This window comes from Primulina tabacum, chromosome 17, assembly GCF_025594145.1.
Source record: "Primulina tabacum isolate GXHZ01 chromosome 17, ASM2559414v2, whole genome shotgun sequence".
NCBI lineage: Eukaryota > Viridiplantae > Streptophyta > Magnoliopsida > Lamiales > Gesneriaceae > Primulina > Primulina tabacum.
Genome location: NC_134566.1, coordinates 31,164,564 through 31,185,141, shown reverse-complemented (window position 1 = coordinate 31,185,141; position 20,578 = coordinate 31,164,564). Strand labels below are relative to the sequence as shown.

The following is a 20,578-nucleotide window of genomic DNA, read 5'->3' as shown; positions in this document are numbered from 1 at the left end:
AGGGGTTGTACATATGATTTGTTGATGGATTGTTATGCAATAGACAACTTGAAAAATTATGCGACTCTTTGTATGTCGTTGGATAAACCCTTGGAACAATGTCCTAAGGGTATGATCAAATAAATCCCAGTAGAATAGAGTTATCGTTCGGGAAAGGAATGCGCTAAAGATAGGATCAGATAAATTACAGTACAATAGAGCAGTGACGATTCCTTTCTCGCTTATGCTTGAGAAGTTGTGAGAGTTGAACTAGACCTTGCTACGTGGACGAGTTTCGTAAGTTCGTGCTTGATTCAGTATCATATACAGAATTTTGATACGATATTTATGCACTGAAGTAGTATTATTGTATGCCAAAATCAAATTATTTATGAGCACAATTGAATCTAAACTGTACCACAAGCAGTCTTTGTTAAACACAATATTATACTATAGTGAAATGATGACTCTACAATAAACAATAAACGTAGTCAAAGGTCTAGGCTATTTTCCGGGTGAGCCATTTATGGCTGGGGCATCAGCAACTGCTTTGGTCTTCTCCTCATATGCAGCAACATGGACACCAAGGGCAGCTCGACCGGAGGGGTCAAGATTCTTAGACCATGTCGCATCCCATTCAACAGCCTTGGCTGTACTGCATGCCACACTTGGACCTACGGGAACTGTTGATCTTGCAGCATTCTGATCAAAATGACATGCCAAACTCAAGTTATTTGGAGTCGTGTATGGTGGCTGGATTTAACAAGGGTAGGTAGCTAGTGGAGGCAGTCATTCGCTTTAACCAAAGTAAATCTAGAAATTTATGAATATTTTTCTAAACCTACAAAGTTCGAACGCATTGAGTCGTCCCCTCACCCAGATTCTTGAACTAATTCCTAGTCATGAATCATTCACACTTGTTTGCGTATGGTTGTGAATTTCAAAACATGTGGATTTTAATCATTCTCTCAATAATCAGTGGATTTTAAAATCTTCCTCAGTTCAAATCAGTTGTATTCAGTATCTCCAATTCCTCGCTCACTGATTCAAATCCTTTAATCAAAGCACCACCTCCCACAACATCGTTGTCCTGTTTGAGTCCTACGCGCCTGAAAAAATGAACATGTAGTAGTAACTTACCTTAGGGAAAAACCGCTCAAAGATGGTTCGGTAGTGGTACCCTTCTTTCGTGGTTGGAGTATTCTCAGGGTAAACAAAACTTGCATTGGCTAGCATTGCATCTGTAACCTGCCAATCCCATACAGGAAAATCTGTAATACATACACCAAGCTACCAAAAATTTATTCCCATAAATGATTCACGAATATGCAATATGTAGAGAGTTAGGCCTACCTGTTGGTTAGCATGATCTTTCAAGCCATCAATCCAACTGTATCCAACTCCATCACTGAACTGCTCTTTCTGTCTGTATAAAATATGCTGAACCAAGAAAATCAAATGTCTCGAGAATTCAATTCTACATGCTAAGGAGAATGTCTTGTTGTTCTTATGGAGATTAATTAGAAGGGAAACAAATTTTTATATGTTTAAGTAACGATTTCTATCGAAGAACACAAACCTTGGGCAAATACGGGTGTTGCTCATCATCAAAGGCATTGCGCAAAATCCATTTTTCAATTCTTCCAAGGTCAGGTCTTACCTGTTATTTTCAGGCAAACAAAATCTTAATGGAAAATTTAACAGACTAGGAATCAATCAAAACATCATTGTTGGTAGATATCTTGTGAAATGTTATGTGTGTGACTAGAATAACAGGTTTGCCTCAGACAAACATAAAATTAACATCAAATAATCTGCGCAGCAGAATATTCTGATATTTCTGTTCGATTTCCCTCCCTCCAATTCGGTGTTTTGGGTGATGTCAATTCAGATATTCTAAATTATCAAGCAAAAAATCTAAATTTAAATCAACTTCAAACTTCACTCTCGAGATCAGAATGTCATATAGGTTTTGAACTTTTGCCAAATACAGATAACACTGGAGAAGGAAAAGAGAGAGTGTGTTTCTAACTTCAATTTGTTGGTTTTGAGCAGGTTTTTGGGCTTCGATTTTCGAAAGAGATGCATGTCTTAGATTTGTGATCAACAAAATACTTCTCCAATTTTATACTGTAGGCTCAAGTAATTCATCTTGTTGGCACATAGAATGTACCAAAGTGGATTGTCAAGTTTTGAAGTAGTTCACACCCCATAAATCCACAATTGATACCCGAGCATGAGATTAATAAGCCTCTACTGAGACATGTTAAGCAGTGAAAGTATCCAAAATTAATTTCCTGGATTTCTCTGAACCAATTTTAATGAACATATTAACATGTCCCAATGGGAAAAGTTGGATCAATGTCATGATTATGGTTGAAGCAGTAAAGATTGAGATATCACATAGTTCACCATTTTCCATTCTGGGTCAATACCCATGGCAACATTGATAAATTCCTTGTCTAAGAAGGGCACACGAGCTTCAACACCCCATGCTGAAGTTGCTTTGTTGGCTCTCAAACAGTCATATAGATGAAGAGCTTTGATCTGGCACCAAATTTTAAAATAAAACAGGGGTCATACTTGAAAATTCTTCCTAGAAGTAACGATTAAAACCTTATCAAGACAATCGTATTACCCTTTTGGTTTTACGTAACATATGTTGTGGCAAAGTACCTTAGCACATGTTTCCTTGTGCAGCTCCTCCTTGTTGGGTGCCTTGTGAAAATACAAATAACCACCGAAAATCTCGTCAGAACCTTCACCAGAAAGAACCATTTTTACTCCCAGAGATTTTATTTTTCTGGACATGAGAAACATTGGAGTACTGGCTCTGATAGTAGTTACATCATATGTTTCAATATGATAGATAACCTCCGCCAGTGCATCTATTCCTTCCTAATTTTACAATCAAAATAATTAAAAAGAGAATATGATAAAAAAAACAGTGGTGCAAAAGAAATTATTCAACATTCATATGATAAACATACCTGCACAGTGAAATGAAACTCGTGATGACGAGTTCTCAGATAGTCTGCCACTTCTCTGGCTGCTCTCAGATCAGGAGAACCCTGAAAGGAGAAAAAACCAAAATTAACAGTTTAGAGGGACAAGTGACATAGAATTGTAACTTTACCCGTTAAAGAATAGGAACGAAGGTTGGGAAATAATATCGATTGATTATACATGATTAAGTGAAGATCAGCAGGATAGATTGCTTTGGCCATCAGTTGATGCCAAGATGCCAAAATTTAATTGATGATAACACCTTGTACTAAGAAATAAGTCAGCAAAATATATGTTTTTAGATTTCATGCTTTTTTTTACAATGGAAGTTTATGCTGAGCAACAGTTGGCATATCTGTGTATACACATAATGTATAAATTTAAACAAAATGTGGCGAATAAAGATCACAAAATTGCTTGGAGGAAGAGCACATTTACACTTAAACTCAGAGATTTCCAAGTTAACATCAAGAAGCTTGCGAAGAATTTTAGTGCAAGCGCATAAGTCTGAATAAGAGATGTTTCAATTATTCTTTTCATTCTTCCTCGCAAAACTATATGAATAAAAAATGGCCAATTCTACTTTGCGCAAGAGTCACAGCCACTGATGTGCAGAACATAGTTGGCAACAAAACTGCACCCACAGCTGGAAGCATATACTGTTTAAGTTTACTACCTTTAAGCCAATGCAAAAGGTATGCAATTGTGATCCCCACTGGCAGGCTGTTTCAGAATCAACCAAATAGCGGGAAGCCACCGAAGCAACAAGCGATGAGTCCAATCCACCAGATAAAAGTACACCAAAGGGAACATCTGTCATGAGTCTCTTTACAACAGCCTGCAACATAGCAAGAGCATAAGAAAATGTTATTTAAGAAAGCATCAATGCATACAAAGATTTGACAGATGCACAATTTTCAAGGAAAATCGTTTCACAGGCTTCATCACAATAGGTGATGCCAAATGAGTGCTAAGAGACATTTTCAAATTAAATTGTATGCCTTTGAAGGAGAAATTGAACAAAACTTGAAATGAAATGAATGTGACATACATAACATCAAACATAATGAAGATGAGGCTATAATTAAGTCAAAGAGGATAAAAAGGAAAATAACACATAAATAAGTGAGAGTTACAATACTAAGAGTTGAAGAATAAATTATCGGACGGTAAACTGTGGTAAAGATAAGGAAAGCATTTAGAGGACTAAACATGCAGAGTAGCTGGGAAGAAAGAAGTACTGGGGAAAGGAAAAGAAAAAGAGAAAAAAGATCAGGAGGGACTGAAAGGAAGAGAAAGGTCAATCTGATTCAAATCATACATGCAAGAAAGATAAGACTCCAGTACTCGGGTATTCGAAGAAAGCAAAGAATAAAGAAACGGAAGGGAAGAAAAATATTGGGCAGTAATTTTATATAAAAGCACAGACCACATCTGATGGTTAAGGCACAAGAATGTATACATAACATTCAATTGGTAACAGAATTGATCAAGCTAACCTTCTCAAAGGCCTTGTGCAATACTAGGGGTTCATAAGGAGCAAAAGGTATATGTTCTGAATACCATGGTGGGTTGTACCACCTTCTGAGCCCTCCTGTTGCCATTATTAGATTAGGATGTTGCAGCAGTAAATATATTTGCAAGTAGATTGATGCAGAACAGAAAAATTCTGGAAATCCAGAACAAGTTTAGCAAGCTTCTTCTTCGGCTAAGGAACAAGTTCCCAATTCTATCACAATCAACTTCAACTCCCAGATTCTCGGTTACAAATATATTTTACAGCTCTAGTATCATGAAGAAGAAAAAAAAACTTTATTTTTCTATTAACTCATCTCGCATTAGAAGTAGTAAAATTTTTCCAAAGGATCACATAAAAATTAGCTAAAGTAATGGATTTAATGTCTCGTTAGCGTGAAAACACTTCATCTGGTAAACCAAATATAACAGCTGAAGCTATACTCTTTACTTCTGGATGAGCATGATTCGGCAGTGTAGAACTTAAACTATCATACATTTGTCAACAGTGAATTAATGATCACATCAGCAGAAAAAAAGTTAGATGTTTAAGTTACATTGGAAAAATAACAGTTGCAGTCAGAATAAATGAAGCAAACTAAAGTGCTCTATGGAGATCTCACGTTTATCTAACATACCACTTTTGCTTGAATAGATATGTCCTGGAAGGAAAGACATGAAACGTTCACAATCATCACTTAAAGCTTTCATCTCCGAAGCAAACCATATTGATCCTGAGAGTGAAGCAACAGTTCGGTAAAAACCTTGTAACACGATAACCAAATCGATTTTCATGCGAAAGGGTTAGGTTTTAATTCCAGGAGTGATCCATGTATGAAACTTCCGTTTTTAACGATGCATCTACAGTGCATTGTAACACGCAGCATTCAAAACATAAGGAAAGAGAATGATGCCAGTAAACTGTTCTGAATACCAAGATACACAACTATGGGATTATTGCACAGAATCACATCCAGAAAGATTTAATGCAGGGATGAAAAGGTCACATACCATCAAGACCCCAGCCAATGTAAAGGGGAGTAATACCCAATCGCATCTCGAGCAGCAATGAAACTATTGTCTCGAGTGTCAAGAAGCACAAATGAAAACATGCCATCCAACATGTCAATAAAATCCTCACCAAATTCTTCATACTGAGAAGAAAAAATATATTCAAAAAGTATAAGAAACTGATATAAGAGACAACCAGTTTACCTCATAAATTTCTAATACTTTTCCATGGTATTATTCAGGAACAACAAATAAAATTGTTAGATGTTATTATGCAGTGGCACATTTCTATCCCCAACTACTGTCAAGTACTTACCAGGTGAGCGATAACTTCACAATCACTTCCTGTTCTGAACTGATGAGACTGCAGCTTCTTCCTAAGTTCTTTATGGTTATATATTTCTCCATTAACCTGAAAGCATTAAGAGAGGGGCTACAGGGAAAAAGAGACTTCACATGTCTTGTAAAAAATAATCGAGATTTTCCCAGGACTTGTAATGTAAAGCACACAAATATTGGAAACTAAAACACGCAGAGAAGGCTATGTTTCTAGTAAACCTCTTTCTTCATTCAAGGAACATAAACTTTTGACAAGATGATTTCTGACAGTGATTGGTGAACACAACGGAAATTATTTTTCTTCCAGAGGCCACATAACTGGGAACATCATACTTTTCATTTCTAATGCAAGTAACATTCTACAAGCTATGTTGAATGGTTACGGATATGCGAATACGATACGATATGGCTAAATAGTCTACAAGGTAGTTTACAAGCATTCCAAGTAAATTTTACTTAGATATTTACGCAATAAAACTCCTCAAAAACATTGGAGCTGAATGGAAAAATACTATTATACCAGAAAGAGTTATTACTGTTGTATCACAGCCACTTAAAAGATAATCAATATGAGAAAATATTGTTATGCAAAATTGTATTCACCGTGACAACAACTGTTTTGTCTTCGTTATACAGTGGCTGATCGCCTGATGTAGGATCTACGATCGCCAAACGTTGATGAGCGAGATAACAGTCCTGATGATGGTGCAGGCCGCTCCAGTCAGGACCTCTGTGCTGCAACCTATGGGCTCCAAATTCAAATAACAAAGACTTAGAATATATTTGTTAGACTCGTGATATCTTGACTCTGCAATGCTCTATGTAATGATAATATAGTTATGGACAGAACAATTACCAAACAAAACTGAGCTTAACAACCAGCATCACTCAATAACTTTCAGGTAACTTGTATTATACTGGAATCAATTGTTGAAGATATGGTCTTCAATTTGGAAAAAAAATATTTATTGAAAAACGTCTCGAAACATATCATGAGAACCACCCGCTATTTTTGCACAAAGTACTATGTATGTGTGCTCATATACTAAATACAATTGTTTTAGACATGCCTTTGTTAACCAACATTATCAACAAACAACATTCAAATAAGAACTGATTAAAATATTACAATATTGAAAATTAACACATAACCAAAAAAAAGTAGAGAAATTCAATATTAAACGTCCCCCTTCCCCACACTCAGAAGATGGTAAATTTTTCTGATTTTCAAGGACAGCTTTCACTTCTTACAAGACATGATGGTCATTCACCCTTTATCATATAATGGTAGATTTGCTTCATATTGCAGAAAATATGAAGAACTCCCGTATGGTTAGTAAGTGTAGAAAATCTATTCCCATATTGATTATGAAAATGTCCCATATATTAATCCCTTAGGCAACAAAAAAGTCAACCATTATATATATCAAAATTCAAATAATATTTCATTCGAGAATTTTGTTTAGACAAAAACAAATAATAATAATAATCATGCGACATTCAGGGCCGTTCTTTTTAAGAGGTCTGAGAGTCATCCGACTTGGGCTCATTTCTTTTAGGGTCCATATTTTTGACAAAAACTTATTATATAGTAGTGTAAATTGACCCAATATAAATTTATTATTCATGGCTTTTTCAGGGCCGTACCTCCTGTGAGGCGAGAGAGGCCATCGCCTCAGGGCCCGGCTCTCACAGGGGCCCAAAAAAAAAATCATTGGTCTCATGTTGTTGAGGCATGCACCTAAATAGTATGTGCATTGGACATTTTTTTAAAAAAATTGGACATTGACTCATTGAAAACATGATTAAATATGATGATTGTGCTCATTGGGGATTTAATCAAATTATATAAGGCCCAAACAATAAAGCTACATGGCTCATTAATTAATTTTTTAAAATTTTGTATGCATAAAATGATAATGTTTGTCCAATATATTTATTATTTTATCTTGTGTCAACTCATGTGTTAAAATTTTATACTTTACTTATCGATTATTTGACCTCTTTTCTTGAATTTATGTAATTGGACTCATTTCAAAAAATAAAACACAAAAAATTGTAATACTTATCTATTTTACATTTCTTTATTTTCCGTTTTCTTGAATAAAATCTTATATTCATTATTTAAAACAAATTATATATTTTTACAATATTGGTTCATTATATTTATCATTTTGTTATTTTGATAGTTTATGTTGCCAAATTTCAATTTTAGTAACAAACAGTACAATGTTTGTCAATTTCAATCTTTTTCTAATATAATTGTTCATATGATACTGCATTATGTTAGAGCCATGTTGATGTTGTGGCGCACGAAGAAAAAAAATCGCAAAGAGATAAATATATAATTCGTAAATTATATTTTTCTTATATCTATTGTTTGATTATTTTTAATTTTCAAACTAAATTTTACGGTTATTTATCACAACAAGATTTTTTTTCAACATATCGCCTCAGGCCCTGTGAACCACAGGTACGGCTCTGGGCTTTTTTCCTTACATATCATAAATTTTTTTTTGGCTCAATACAAACTTTTTTATTATTTATGTGTCCCTTGATAAATTTAATTATGAAATGTATTTATCTTGTGTCTCTTAATAATTTTTTTGTCGATAAAAATTTATTTTTCCTGGGCCAATCATAAAAAATAACATTTTTTTATTCCTTAAAGTTGTTATATATTATAGTAAATTAGCACAATATAAACTTATCATCTTACTCATAAGGATTGTCCTGATACTAATGGAGTGATTTATTTAAGGAGTTTATATTTCGAAAGAAAATCTACAATTGATGTAGTGAATTATCTTAAGAAAGTGGATGAACATTTCTCAAATGTTCGTATTGCATATAAAATCTTATTGACTATCCCGGTTACAATAAAAATTGTAGAACGAAGTTTCTCAATGCTAAAAATTCATCAAAAAATTTCTCCAATCAACCATTTCACAAAAAGAATAAACTGATTGACGCTCCTCAAAAAAAAATAAAATAAAATAAACTGATTGACTATATTATCAATTGAAAAATATATTACTAAACAATATTACAAACTAGATTAGTATTTTTAGTTTTAAAACTATAAGATTGATTGTTTTTTAGTGATATTTTGGATATGTTTGATATTATTATTTAAGTAGAATAAATATATTTTGACTATTGTGTATAATTTAATTTTTTTTATATATATTGTCTTTAATTTAATTCGATTTTTTTAAAAAAAAATTATGAACACAAGTTATGGTTTAGGATTTTATAAAAAAAAAGTTAGATTGTGGTTCGGTCCTGGCGACAATTAACCGATAACATACGATCAACAAATAACAAGACAACTTTTTTATAAACAAAAATCAACAAAAAACGAATATTACAATACATTTGCTAAAACAAATAAACTCACGGAAACCAACCCACAATTACCATAAATGAAGATAAAATTAAACCTTCTGGAGAGCTCGATGATCCTGGAGCGCTTCGCCTGAGAGTTTTCAGCGACACCAAGAACAGCGAGAATTCCACACATGGCTGCGAATGAATGTTCCTGCCAAGAGAGGGGTGGAAGACAGAAAAAGAAAACGGCTACAAGTCAAGGAGAAAGGTGTCTAATGAATGATCCCAGCCGTCGATTTTGAAAGATTCTGTCATTTGATTAGGGTTTAAGCTGTGGCTTAAGATTCCTATTTAGTGTGGGTCCCATTCTTGATTTTACTGCCTAGCTTGTCTTTTTAAGGATTATTATTATTATTATCGGTCTCCTTTTATTTTTATCCTTTGTAATTATTATTTTATCCTTCAAATTCTACCCACAATTTACTAGTTTCAACATATTTTAATTATTTAAAATTCATTTTTAAGTTGTATTTTGGATGGATATATTTGAAATTAGTAGATTTCGATTATATTTTTATTGTTAAAATGAAACAATAGATGTAATCTTAAATCTATAATTTATTTATTCACACATTAGTTACACAAAATAAAATGAATTTCAATTGCATCCATTATTCAGTGAACTCAGAAATTCATCATAACTAATAATGAAATACTATATAAACATGAAATAATGAATTTAAAGTTTAAAATCTTGCTTATCAAAAAAATATACACATAAAAGCATTTGAATATAGTTGAAATCCATCGTTCCAAACAATAATTTAATTATATATATTTATTATTTGATTGATTTATATTATTCCTAAATTATTTTTATGTTGATCTAATTAATAATAGATGATGTTTATTTTAAATATTTCATTTGTTGATTTTGTTTATTATTATCAGTTGGACTAGTACTGGGCCATTGGTATTAATATTCACCTAATTAATTGTTGATTTGGGCCTGGATAAAAGATCTAACTGGATCACAGATCCAAATCCAGTTTCGACCCGGATAAATACACGTCGAATCTAACGAACTTGGATGTCACCCCTGACATATGTGCATATTTATAAAATAATAAAATTTTGAATATATGATCATATTGTTGGACTTTTTAGCCTAAGTTTTACGAATTATTGTAGTCACATATAGAAAATATGTATGAATTATTAATGTACAAACAAAATTCAATAATTGAATTGATCAGCTGGAGTGATCGATTTTCAATTAACTTTCACTCATCGTCCTCCTTTCAAATTTCACTTAAAATAGCCGTCAATTGTTAGTCAAACAATAATTTAATTAGTGCCTAAATATAGGGTAAGTTCCAACTTTTCACTTTTTTAAAAAAGTTGTCGCTAAGATAACAACCGTTTCAATAATCGTCGTAAGTTCAATTTAGCGACGGAAAAACCATCGTTAATTTAGTGTTTTTTTGTAGTGAAAGTTCAAAGAGACTCTTATTTCCAAAATGTTGTGTGTAACAGTTGAGAAAATTGAGAAGTGGTAGGTTAATTGTATTACTCGAAACAAAAAGAGTTTGGGAGTCGGCTAATCCGATGACCAGTCAATCCAAGTAGCAAGTTTACACTTTTAACTTTCCTAAAATAAAATTAAAGTAATGTGGATCCTCAAATGTGTCCTGACATTATTTGATACTCAGAAGAAAACCATCCGACACTCAAATCAGCGATTAATCTTAGAAACATACTTAGAAATAAAAAAAACTTTTAGAGTGAGGATGAGATTATACCTTGAAAATGGAGATAGATTTATTTATTATAGACTTCTAAAATAGTTTTTGGAAGTGTCTGTACCCATTTTTGGCTTTAATGATGTTAATGATCATGTGGACCCAATTTTGGCTTAATTGTATTAATCATAACTACAAGAATTAATTATAATTTAGTTGAATTAATTATTCGAAAACAGGATATTATCCATAAAAATGCAATAATTTAGTATTGGAGAGATACCTAATAGTCTAATTGGTGCATAGCTAGCTTCTTATATATGAACGAAATTAAGTAAAATATAGTAAAGTTATTGCCAATTCATTGAACTGTAAGATATGATGAAATTAGCATATAGATTGTATCGGTCCCACATGATAATTTATGACTTACTGTGCAGATTGTTTATCAATTAACCTTTCAAAATTGTTAAATATAGTTAGGACAAATAGTATTTATATGAAATTAATGGTTTTCTAAATCCTATATTTATATATATATATATATACCTGATTTTTAGAACACATGGTTGTAAAAAACAATTAACTTAACATAGAAAGTTTTATGTTTTTTCGATATTTCACTAATTGTAATTTTATCTATCGTGTTTTCATGCAAAGTTTAGCTACAAAAATGTAATCCTGGTATCTGAAAAAAAAAACACAGAAATAATATAATCTCTCAGTGGCAAAATTCAAATTTCTATAAAATTAATAACTGCGCATTAAACACAAAATTTTTTGTGAGACTGTCTCACGAGTCAATGTTGTGAGATATATCTATTATTTGAGTCACTCATGAAAAAAATATTACTTTTTATGTCTTATTATTGTAAATATGAGCAAAGTTTATCAGTGAGATTGTCTCACAAGAGACCTACGGTCTATTAATACTGATTTTGTTAATTGAAATCAACATGTTTCTAATTGAGATTTAGGTTCAATTAGGAAAAATGAAAATAAAAAATCAGAACCAACTAGCTAGATTAATTTTTATAAAACAAAAATCCCGGACCAGTACAGTAGGTAATCTGAATATAATTTTTATGTTGCGTATATATATAATAATTTGTTCAAGGAAATGTGCTTCGAGGGGTAAACGTCACCATCACACGTTGAACGCAAAGATACCCCCTTCTCCATTCCATCTTAGTTTCAGCTTGTTTTATTGCCCAAAAATTTTGTTTTCGGAGTCGGCTTCGGGCTTGTTTTATTTAATATTCTCTGCAAACTTTATTTCTGATTATATCAGTCACACGCATGTGATATATTTAATTTAAATATGTAAATCCGAGGTACAAATAATGAGAGTAATTGGACATTAACCTGTATCTATACTGTATATATATGTGTGTGTTAGATACGTAATTGAAGAGCTTCAATAAAAAAATAATTACTACTACAGAGTTTATACTGTATACGCACATGCATGCCTGCGGGATAAAAGAAAAAGTGGAGGAAAAACTAAAATACTAGGTGATTATTGGTGGACGTGGACACGCTGCATGGAAATTTCATGGTGCCTAGCTACTACTACAGACTGACGAATTTTATATTGATTATATTTTAATTTCTTGGTATATCTTACTGAATTAGTCTGACTTTGTAACAGACATTCTCTGAAGTGTTGAAAGCTCAATTGATAATCGGATAAGATCGTATAATATTTTCATCGGTCTACTAGTATCATGTGTTACCTCCATTGTACTATTTCATCATATAGATGACGATGATATAGCATAATGACCTCTCGATTTGAGAACGAGCTATTAGATTCAAAATGTCCGATAACTAGAACCGAAGTCAAAAATAGATAAGTTGGATGTACTCGTTGGAAATTTGAATCAAATTTAGAGTTTGAATAAAAATTATATCTCATGAATTTGAGAGTGTCTTTTGGCTCTCCACATTCTTGATTTAATTGTGGCTCATAATTGTATAAATGTCTTTTGACTTTTCACGATTTTGAGTTAATTAAAAACTTTTGGCTCTTCATATTCTTGAGTTAATGGGAAGATTAATTGTGTTAATTAATCTTGCATTACTCTTGGTGTGCATTTTTGGGCTTATAAATAGTGTGTTAATTTCCTCATTTCATATATATGAAAATCTTATCTCTTTCAAGCATTCTCTTGCATTTCATATTGTTAACTTTCCATTTGGCCTCCGTTAAATTTCGATGATAAAGTAAAGATACGTTTTCAGTTCGTCGTAGTAGTGTCTCATGCTAAGTCACTACTGGTTGTTCCGTTGTATACTGGGAAACAGACATCCAAGACGATCCTCGACGCACATACAGGAGGGGACGAATATATTTTTAAGGACATTGTACTTCGTACATGCCTCGGTTTGGTTTACTTTAAGCTTTGCTCTACTGTGTTTTCTTCACCATTTAGTTAACTGGTTTTTACGAAAATTTACTATATTTTATCGTTCGATATATTGTGCAACAGAACTTTCAAGCTTTCCCAACTTTCTGAATCATCAAGTTCTTGAGAGCATAATTGATCAAGCAAAAATTCACCACGAGCATATATTATATGTGATCGTTTAAGGATCATTTTGTGCTTAATATTTCTTTGAGAAATCATTGTAATTGACAGTAAAAATTTTTATTGATCACTTTGTTTAAGTTTGTGAATATATTAATAGTTTCATTTATGTATTGGCAAGTCCTGCTGAAGTTGACAATTGCAAAACTATTGTAATTTTCAAAGTTTTTTATTGAAAATCATTCCATGATGAAGAATGAGTGACATACTAGTTTTATTCAAGTCTCCGAACACCAAGAAACAAACTTTTATATTTAGATTTCAGCTACCTTGTTTTTAGATTCCATCTGATAACCAAAATGATATTTACTTAAGTCATTTCTGTGTTCAAATCGTGTCAGTGAGTTTCTTTCCTCGCATTACTCAACTGCTAGCTTATTGATGCTTAATTGACGATAATTTAATTTCAATGTTGCTAAGTTCAACCGAAATATCTACAGAATTTATTGAGATTGTTTATCCACACACGATCCAAATCAATCTATACAGGGAAGAAGACTGAGAAATTTGAATTACGGTACCATGGAATATCCAATGAACAAATTTTTTTTAAAAATAAAAAATTCAATGAACACGTACGTGGCAATAATGAGGTGAGATATTCGGTAGAAACCTATTGCAGCAAGCAAAATCAGTAGTTTAGCTGAGACCGAACCAATAATTAATTGTAAGATCGTTATTAATTAATTAATTAATTAATCAAACGGGAAGATTATGAAGTGTGACATGACATCTAAATTAAACCTGTTCATTTTTATATTGTTCAGTTCCGACAATCAACTTTGCTTCCCCATCAAAATATATTTCCATATCTAGGAGGTAGTGGTTGCAATTGTCGCATTTTTCAAATAAAAATCATTAAAGTTATGATTATGTTTCGTAAATAAATAAATTATCGAGTTACCCTTTTTATTTCCAAATTAAATCTTTATATTCACGATAATTTAAATCGATAAAAACCCATAATTAACCTTTAATTTCTTTGTTGTTTCGAGTAGGAAAAGGTGTTATAATAGTGTAAATTTTCTTAACTAACATGTGACTTTTGTTAGACTTTGTGTCCGACGTTCGAACACTGAATTCTCACTTTTGATTATTTTGACACATACTAATATATGTCTCTAAAACATTAGATTCTCACGTAATTACAAGGATATTAATATAATTAAAGATTCTAATAATATGGTGAACCAATCAAATGTTTGATAATTATTCAAATATAAAATTATTTGATTATAGTAAATTTCAAATTGATTAATTTAATTAATTGAAATTCATAATTGGAGGATGGAATATGTTATTGGGTGGAAATAGTTTTTTTTTTTTTTTTTTAAAGCAAGGTAGAAATAGTAAAATACCACACGAATTGGTCAATGCCACGTGCCCAAGTAACTTAATGTGTCGGTTAAAACCGTGAAAATTCTTGGGAAAAAACCGGCGTTAATAATTATAGATGATTTTTAGTCGTGGTTAGTCTGGCATACCTTGATTATTGACGTTTGACATATTTAAAACCTTTTTAACTGGCGGCCGATATATATATATGTATATATATGTATGTATGTATGTATATGTCTATGAGATGCATTTAATAGATGAATAAAAACCTCATAAGTAGGTACGGAGATGAGCACAATGTATGTACAATATATCAAAACTAATGTGTGTGTGTGCGCCTACCGTGTGTGTGCATATTGCATAAACTTTTGGGTTGAACACAATAACATGTAAATCACGTCAATTAGATAATCCATATTAAATAAGTCTTGTGTGACATGTTCATCTAAAAAAATATTGGCAGATGGTTGAGACATATTAAAAATTTTATTGAAAACTCGAGCTCTAATTAATCTTACACAAACTCAATCAAAATATTATTTTTTCTAGAATTTCATAGTCGAATATGATTATATACACACATTAATTTTTTTCCTAACTAATTAAACTATTAAAGCCCAAAAAAAAAGAAGGAATATCGTGCCTATGCTTGTTAGAAAATCAGAATAAATTATAAAATATGATTTTTTATTTTAAGAAAAAAGTTAACTATAGTGTGATGAAGATTTAGTAGAAAGTTTGATGAACCAATTTCTTCTCTAACAATGTCTAAACGGTCATATTATTAGACTTGCTATATATTAGAGGACGTCACTTGTATTTATTTTTCTTCTCGCTTCCTGTTTAAGCAAGCAAAACTTTTTTCTAGCTTACACATGTGTGTGTGTGTGTCTATATATATACACATATACACCATAATAAAACTACATTAATATTTTGTGTGTGTGTATTAATGTAGTTTTATTGTGATAATCTGTCGCATGCCCTGGGTTTTGCCATTCATTGAATTTTTAGGAACATAACAATGAAGACGTCAGATGGGTGTTAAAGTAATTTGTTTAAAATGATGGTAAAGATTGTATGTATCACATATAAATGTTGTCTTGGATGTTGTAAAATTTTGTGACAACATGCAGCAGAATAATATAACAAACAAATAAATAACTTTAACTAAAAGTAATACAGAAATAATTATGCATAATGAGCACACCAGTGCGATGTCTCGTGATAAAATAATCAATAGGAAAAAAAATCGAGTTTTTAAATTATAATGCATAATGGAGGACATAAACTAATCGATTTATTTAGTGGCTAGCTTTTGCCGTACATTTTCTAAAAAATGCTGACGCTCTTTTAGAGTTCTTTCATTGGAAGGAAATAATTTTTTGGTAAAATAACTAAAAAATCTTCAATAATTATTTTCAATCCGATATATTATTATTTCTTTCATACCAAAAACCAGGAGAAAAATAAGTAAAACCATTTTTTTTTAACTCAATCTATTTTAAATTTTGGTCATTTGATTAGTTAAAATTTAATGACAGTGCAATAAGGTAATAATTACAAAGACTAAACCCAACTAATCGCAAACAATATAGTAACATTTTCTTCATTTCTTTGTGATAAATAGAACATATTTTGTAATTTATTTTTCCCTGACTCGACTAGTTTGAAAATGCTAGGAAAATAGGAACACATGGCTTTTCGTTGACATGATTGGGCTATCCAGAACCTCATCATTACACAGCTTTGTTGGTAGTAATGAAATGACAAAATAACACAGAGATAATTCCATGTAAATAAAAACAACGAGTTTTTTCCTATTATTTTGAAATATTCGATGTCTTTTTTCTTTAGTTTTCCACTAGTTTTTTTGATATATTTTAATGTTTATAATATAGGTTTATTCTCACTACATGAGCTACGTAGGAGAACATCAATTTCAAATAAACAATATTCGATAAAATTAGTGATTTTTGACAAAAAAAAAAGTAAAACCAAAACAAAGAAAAAATTCAAGTTAATTATCTTAGAGAACTTTCAACTGACGGTCCATCACATATATATGCTAATTTTTCTATATGTGATCAAAATATCTTTAATAAAAAATATTTGTGTGTGTGTGTTTATACATATTTGTACAAAAAATAATTAAATGCCATGCAAAAAGATGCAATGAATGACGAAAGGGGATACCCACATTGCGTGCATGGGATTGCATTCAAATGTCCAAAGGGCAGCCAACACCTGTCCTGTCAGGCTCTCTCTTTAGAAATTTTATGCTATCTAAAGCACTTTAAATGTCTAAATTACCCTTTTATTTTATTATTCGTAAACTAATCCTAGAAGATCTTCATGGTTGACACCCTCCTTCCTTTTGATCAAAGATTTGTTTGTTTATTTTATTAACCATATGATAAATTTTTAAAAATTTAAATAATATATAACGATCACGAGTTATCTCGATTTTAAGCTTCCTCTTGAGCCTTTTCTCACAAACGAGATTCCTCTTGTGCCTTCTCTGTCACGGCTGTAGTATGCATCGTAATTCATAGTATTATCTTATCCTTAGGAAGTGGTTTCTTTCACAACTCTCAATATTCGAACCCAGAACATTGTTATATCATATAAAATAATAAATTATATATTTTAAATTCTAAATTTTTTAATGTGTATATAAATAATTTAAAAATAAAATAAATTCTAGTACTACTAAAATAATATTTTTAAAGAAGCTCAAAATCCAAGTAATCATTATACAACAAAAAATTAAATTTAAAAATAAAAATTAAAAAAACTGTGAACTGTGTATTTCAATACCGGTCCGACCAGTTCTTTACCAGTTTGACAAATAAAATGGTTTTTGGGTGATGTCCGAATTGGATTCATTATCGGTTTCTAGTCGAACCGACATGTCCGGTCCGATTCTGAAAACACAAAATATATGTTTGATATTTTGAAGAAAAAAATTATAGCAATGCAATATGAAAGTGGGAGAATTTTTATTTTTATTTTTTGAAAAATACATTACATTATAAAAGGAATAAATTGGTAAATTTTAAATATTAATACGAGCATTAATTCTTTTTATTTTGTAATATAAATTAATCAGTATACAAATATATATAAGTGTGTGTAAGAAAAAAAAAATTAATTTATTTTTTTACCAAAAAAGTTTAAGTTTTGGAATCTGGTTGTCGGGTTCGGGTTTTTATGTCGATTAGTCATTTTCACAAATTTTCGAATAATATTTGTTGATTTGTAATTTTTATTTGCTTATATTTATTTGAATGATATTTATTTGATTATTAATTTTATATAAACTAAAACCTTTAAAAACCAGTGCTTAATATGTGTTGAGGACTAATTTTAGTACATGACGCAAACCCGAAAAATCAGATTAGAGTACAAATTAAATCCGATAATTTGAAAAAGAACAACCGACCAGGTACTCGATACCCGAATCCAAGCGCCCACCCCTATCCGCATGTTCAGTAAATTTTGATAACAATGCAAAAATAAAAATATAAATATAAATTTATTATGATAGTAATTATATTATCATTATAATCCAACAAATAAATTTAACCACTATTATTAAAATCATATCAAACACGAACAGAGAGACTACGACCTAGAAAATTAACTATTGGATACGGGGTAGTTAATGTATATATAAATATATAAAGGGTATAGGGCAATTCTGTAATTTCAACATCCAGAAATAATTTATGGAATACACAATATGTCTCATTGACATACAGACGAGGACAAAGGTTAATGGTTATATATAACGGGGATGCTCTTTGTATTTGGTAGGATAAAAGGGAGGCAAGCCAAATCAAGAGGAAACATTTCAGAAAATTTAAAATAAAAAAATGGGCAGGTCTCCTTGTTGTGATGAGACTGGTTTGAAGAAAGGTCCTTGGACTCCTGAAGAAGACGATAAGCTCATCAATTACATCCAAAAACACGGCCATGGCAGCTGGAGAGCCCTCCCGAAACATGCCGGTACGAAACGGCCGGGACGTTATCGTCATTTTTAGTGGTGTTACATGTAAATTTTTTTGATATATATAGTTGTAATGTAAAATGATTGTTGATTTTTTAAAAAAAAATTCTTTTGAAGGTTTGAATAGATGTGGGAAGAGTTGCAGGCTTCGTTGGACAAATTATTTGAGACCAGATATCAAGAGAGGGAAGTTTAGCCAAGAAGAAGAACAAACGATTCTCAATCTTCATGCCATCCTTGGAAACAAGTATGAGAAATTATTCTTGTTTAAATGTTTCTTGAGTGGTGTGATTGACTTTATACATATGGGCTTTGAATAAATTAAATTAATTTTTTATTTTGTATGAATTAAGGTGGTCTGCGATTGCAACACATTTACCAGGGAGAACAGATAACGAAATCAAAAATTTCTGGAACACACATTTGAGAAAGAAGCTCATACAAATGGGGTTCGACCCGATGACCCATCGTCCCCGGACAGACATCCTTTCGAGCCTGCCTTCACTCATAGCCTTGGCTAATCTCAAAGAACTGATTGAAAACCCTACATGGGAAGAGCAAGCCATGCGTCTCCAAGCCGAAGCCGTTCAGATGTCTCGGCTCAAGCAATACTTGCAACAATGCCTCCTTCAGCCGTCACCAATCCCCGCTTTTCAAAACATCAATCCCACTATTCAGGATCTTGAGACTTTTAATCTTCTCTCTGCTTTAAGCCAACTAGAAACGGCGGAGCTGCCGCCATCTGTGACCGTCGGAAGTTTTCACGAGTCGATACCCTTCTCCCATTTGCCGGATTTGCAAGAAGATGCCGCCGTGATGGTTCAAGGTCCTGATTATGAGGCGGTTCTGAGTCAAGGTGAGAATGACTCCGCGGCATCCACATGGAATATTCCTGTGAGTCTTCCACCATCTCCACCAGCTGAAGCTTTCGTACCGATGACAGAAACTTCCTTTACCAATACTGGGGATGCTTGCAGCACATCTAGCTATGGAGGAGCTCAAATTTGGTCTGAACTCCTTGACGATCCACTCTTTCTTGATATTGCATAGTACCGTTCATCAAGAAATTTTAGATATTAAATAATGCTTGGAGTTTTGCTTTTTGTATTTATTTTTGGTGGCTTTTTTCAACTTTTTTGAGATCACCCAAAAAAACATATATGTGACACTGTAAATTAAATATCATACATGCTTGTAATTTCATGATTTAAATTCTTTCTGCGATTTCTAAGTTGGTGTATAGTTAATAAGATAAAATTTTTTAGCATATAGATGTAATTATCACTTCGGATAGTCCTTTGCTAGAAATTGTTTGGATATATACCAAAAGTTCTTCGTCTAACATATATATATGCAATTACTAATAATATTTATATTTTTAATACGCATATATGCAATTACTAATAATTCATTATTCAAAATCAAGATGCGAGTGAGTGAATACCAATTTGTTTTTTATTCTAACATAATATATATTAAATCTTAAATTATTTCATATATAAAATGCAAAAATATAAATTTAAAAAATAACAAATTAACTTATAATAACTTTTTATATAATATTGACTTACATTGTTTCTTTATTTTTATTATATTAAATAATAAATAATTGGCAAAAAAGAGATATTAAATAATTTCTATATGTATATTATTATAAATGAATAAATCTAATCCTTACTGTTCTATATATTACAAGAACACGTTAGAGTAGATTC

General features: G+C 31.6%; 2 protein-coding genes across 2 annotated transcripts; one reads left to right on the top strand and one right to left on the bottom strand.

Moving 5' to 3' along the window:
• Positions 1–310: 310 nt before the first annotated feature.
• LOC142531902 (asparagine synthetase [glutamine-hydrolyzing] 2-like) lies at positions 311–9,498 on the bottom strand. The gene is given in 15 exon segments (XM_075638173.1): positions 311–681; positions 1,120–1,227; positions 1,333–1,419; positions 1,559–1,639; positions 2,392–2,526; positions 2,656–2,877; positions 2,970–3,050; positions 3,662–3,823; positions 4,485–4,579; positions 5,139–5,234; positions 5,512–5,548; positions 5,550–5,654; positions 5,828–5,923; positions 6,454–6,592; positions 9,294–9,498. Coding segments are annotated over 15 exon segments (1,722 nt in total). The 5' UTR covers positions 9,374–9,498; the 3' UTR covers positions 311–483.
• Positions 9,499–18,682: 9,184 nt separating this feature from the next.
• Positions 18,683–20,126, top strand: LOC142531092 (transcription factor MYB53-like). Its single transcript, XM_075637119.1, has 3 exons — positions 18,683–18,862; positions 18,981–19,110; positions 19,217–20,126. The coding sequence occupies exons 1-3, from the start codon at positions 18,730–18,732 to the stop codon at positions 19,911–19,913; spliced, it is 960 nt and encodes a 319-aa protein (XP_075493234.1). The 5' UTR covers positions 18,683–18,729; the 3' UTR covers positions 19,914–20,126.
• The last annotated feature ends 452 nt before the right edge of the window (positions 20,127–20,578 follow it).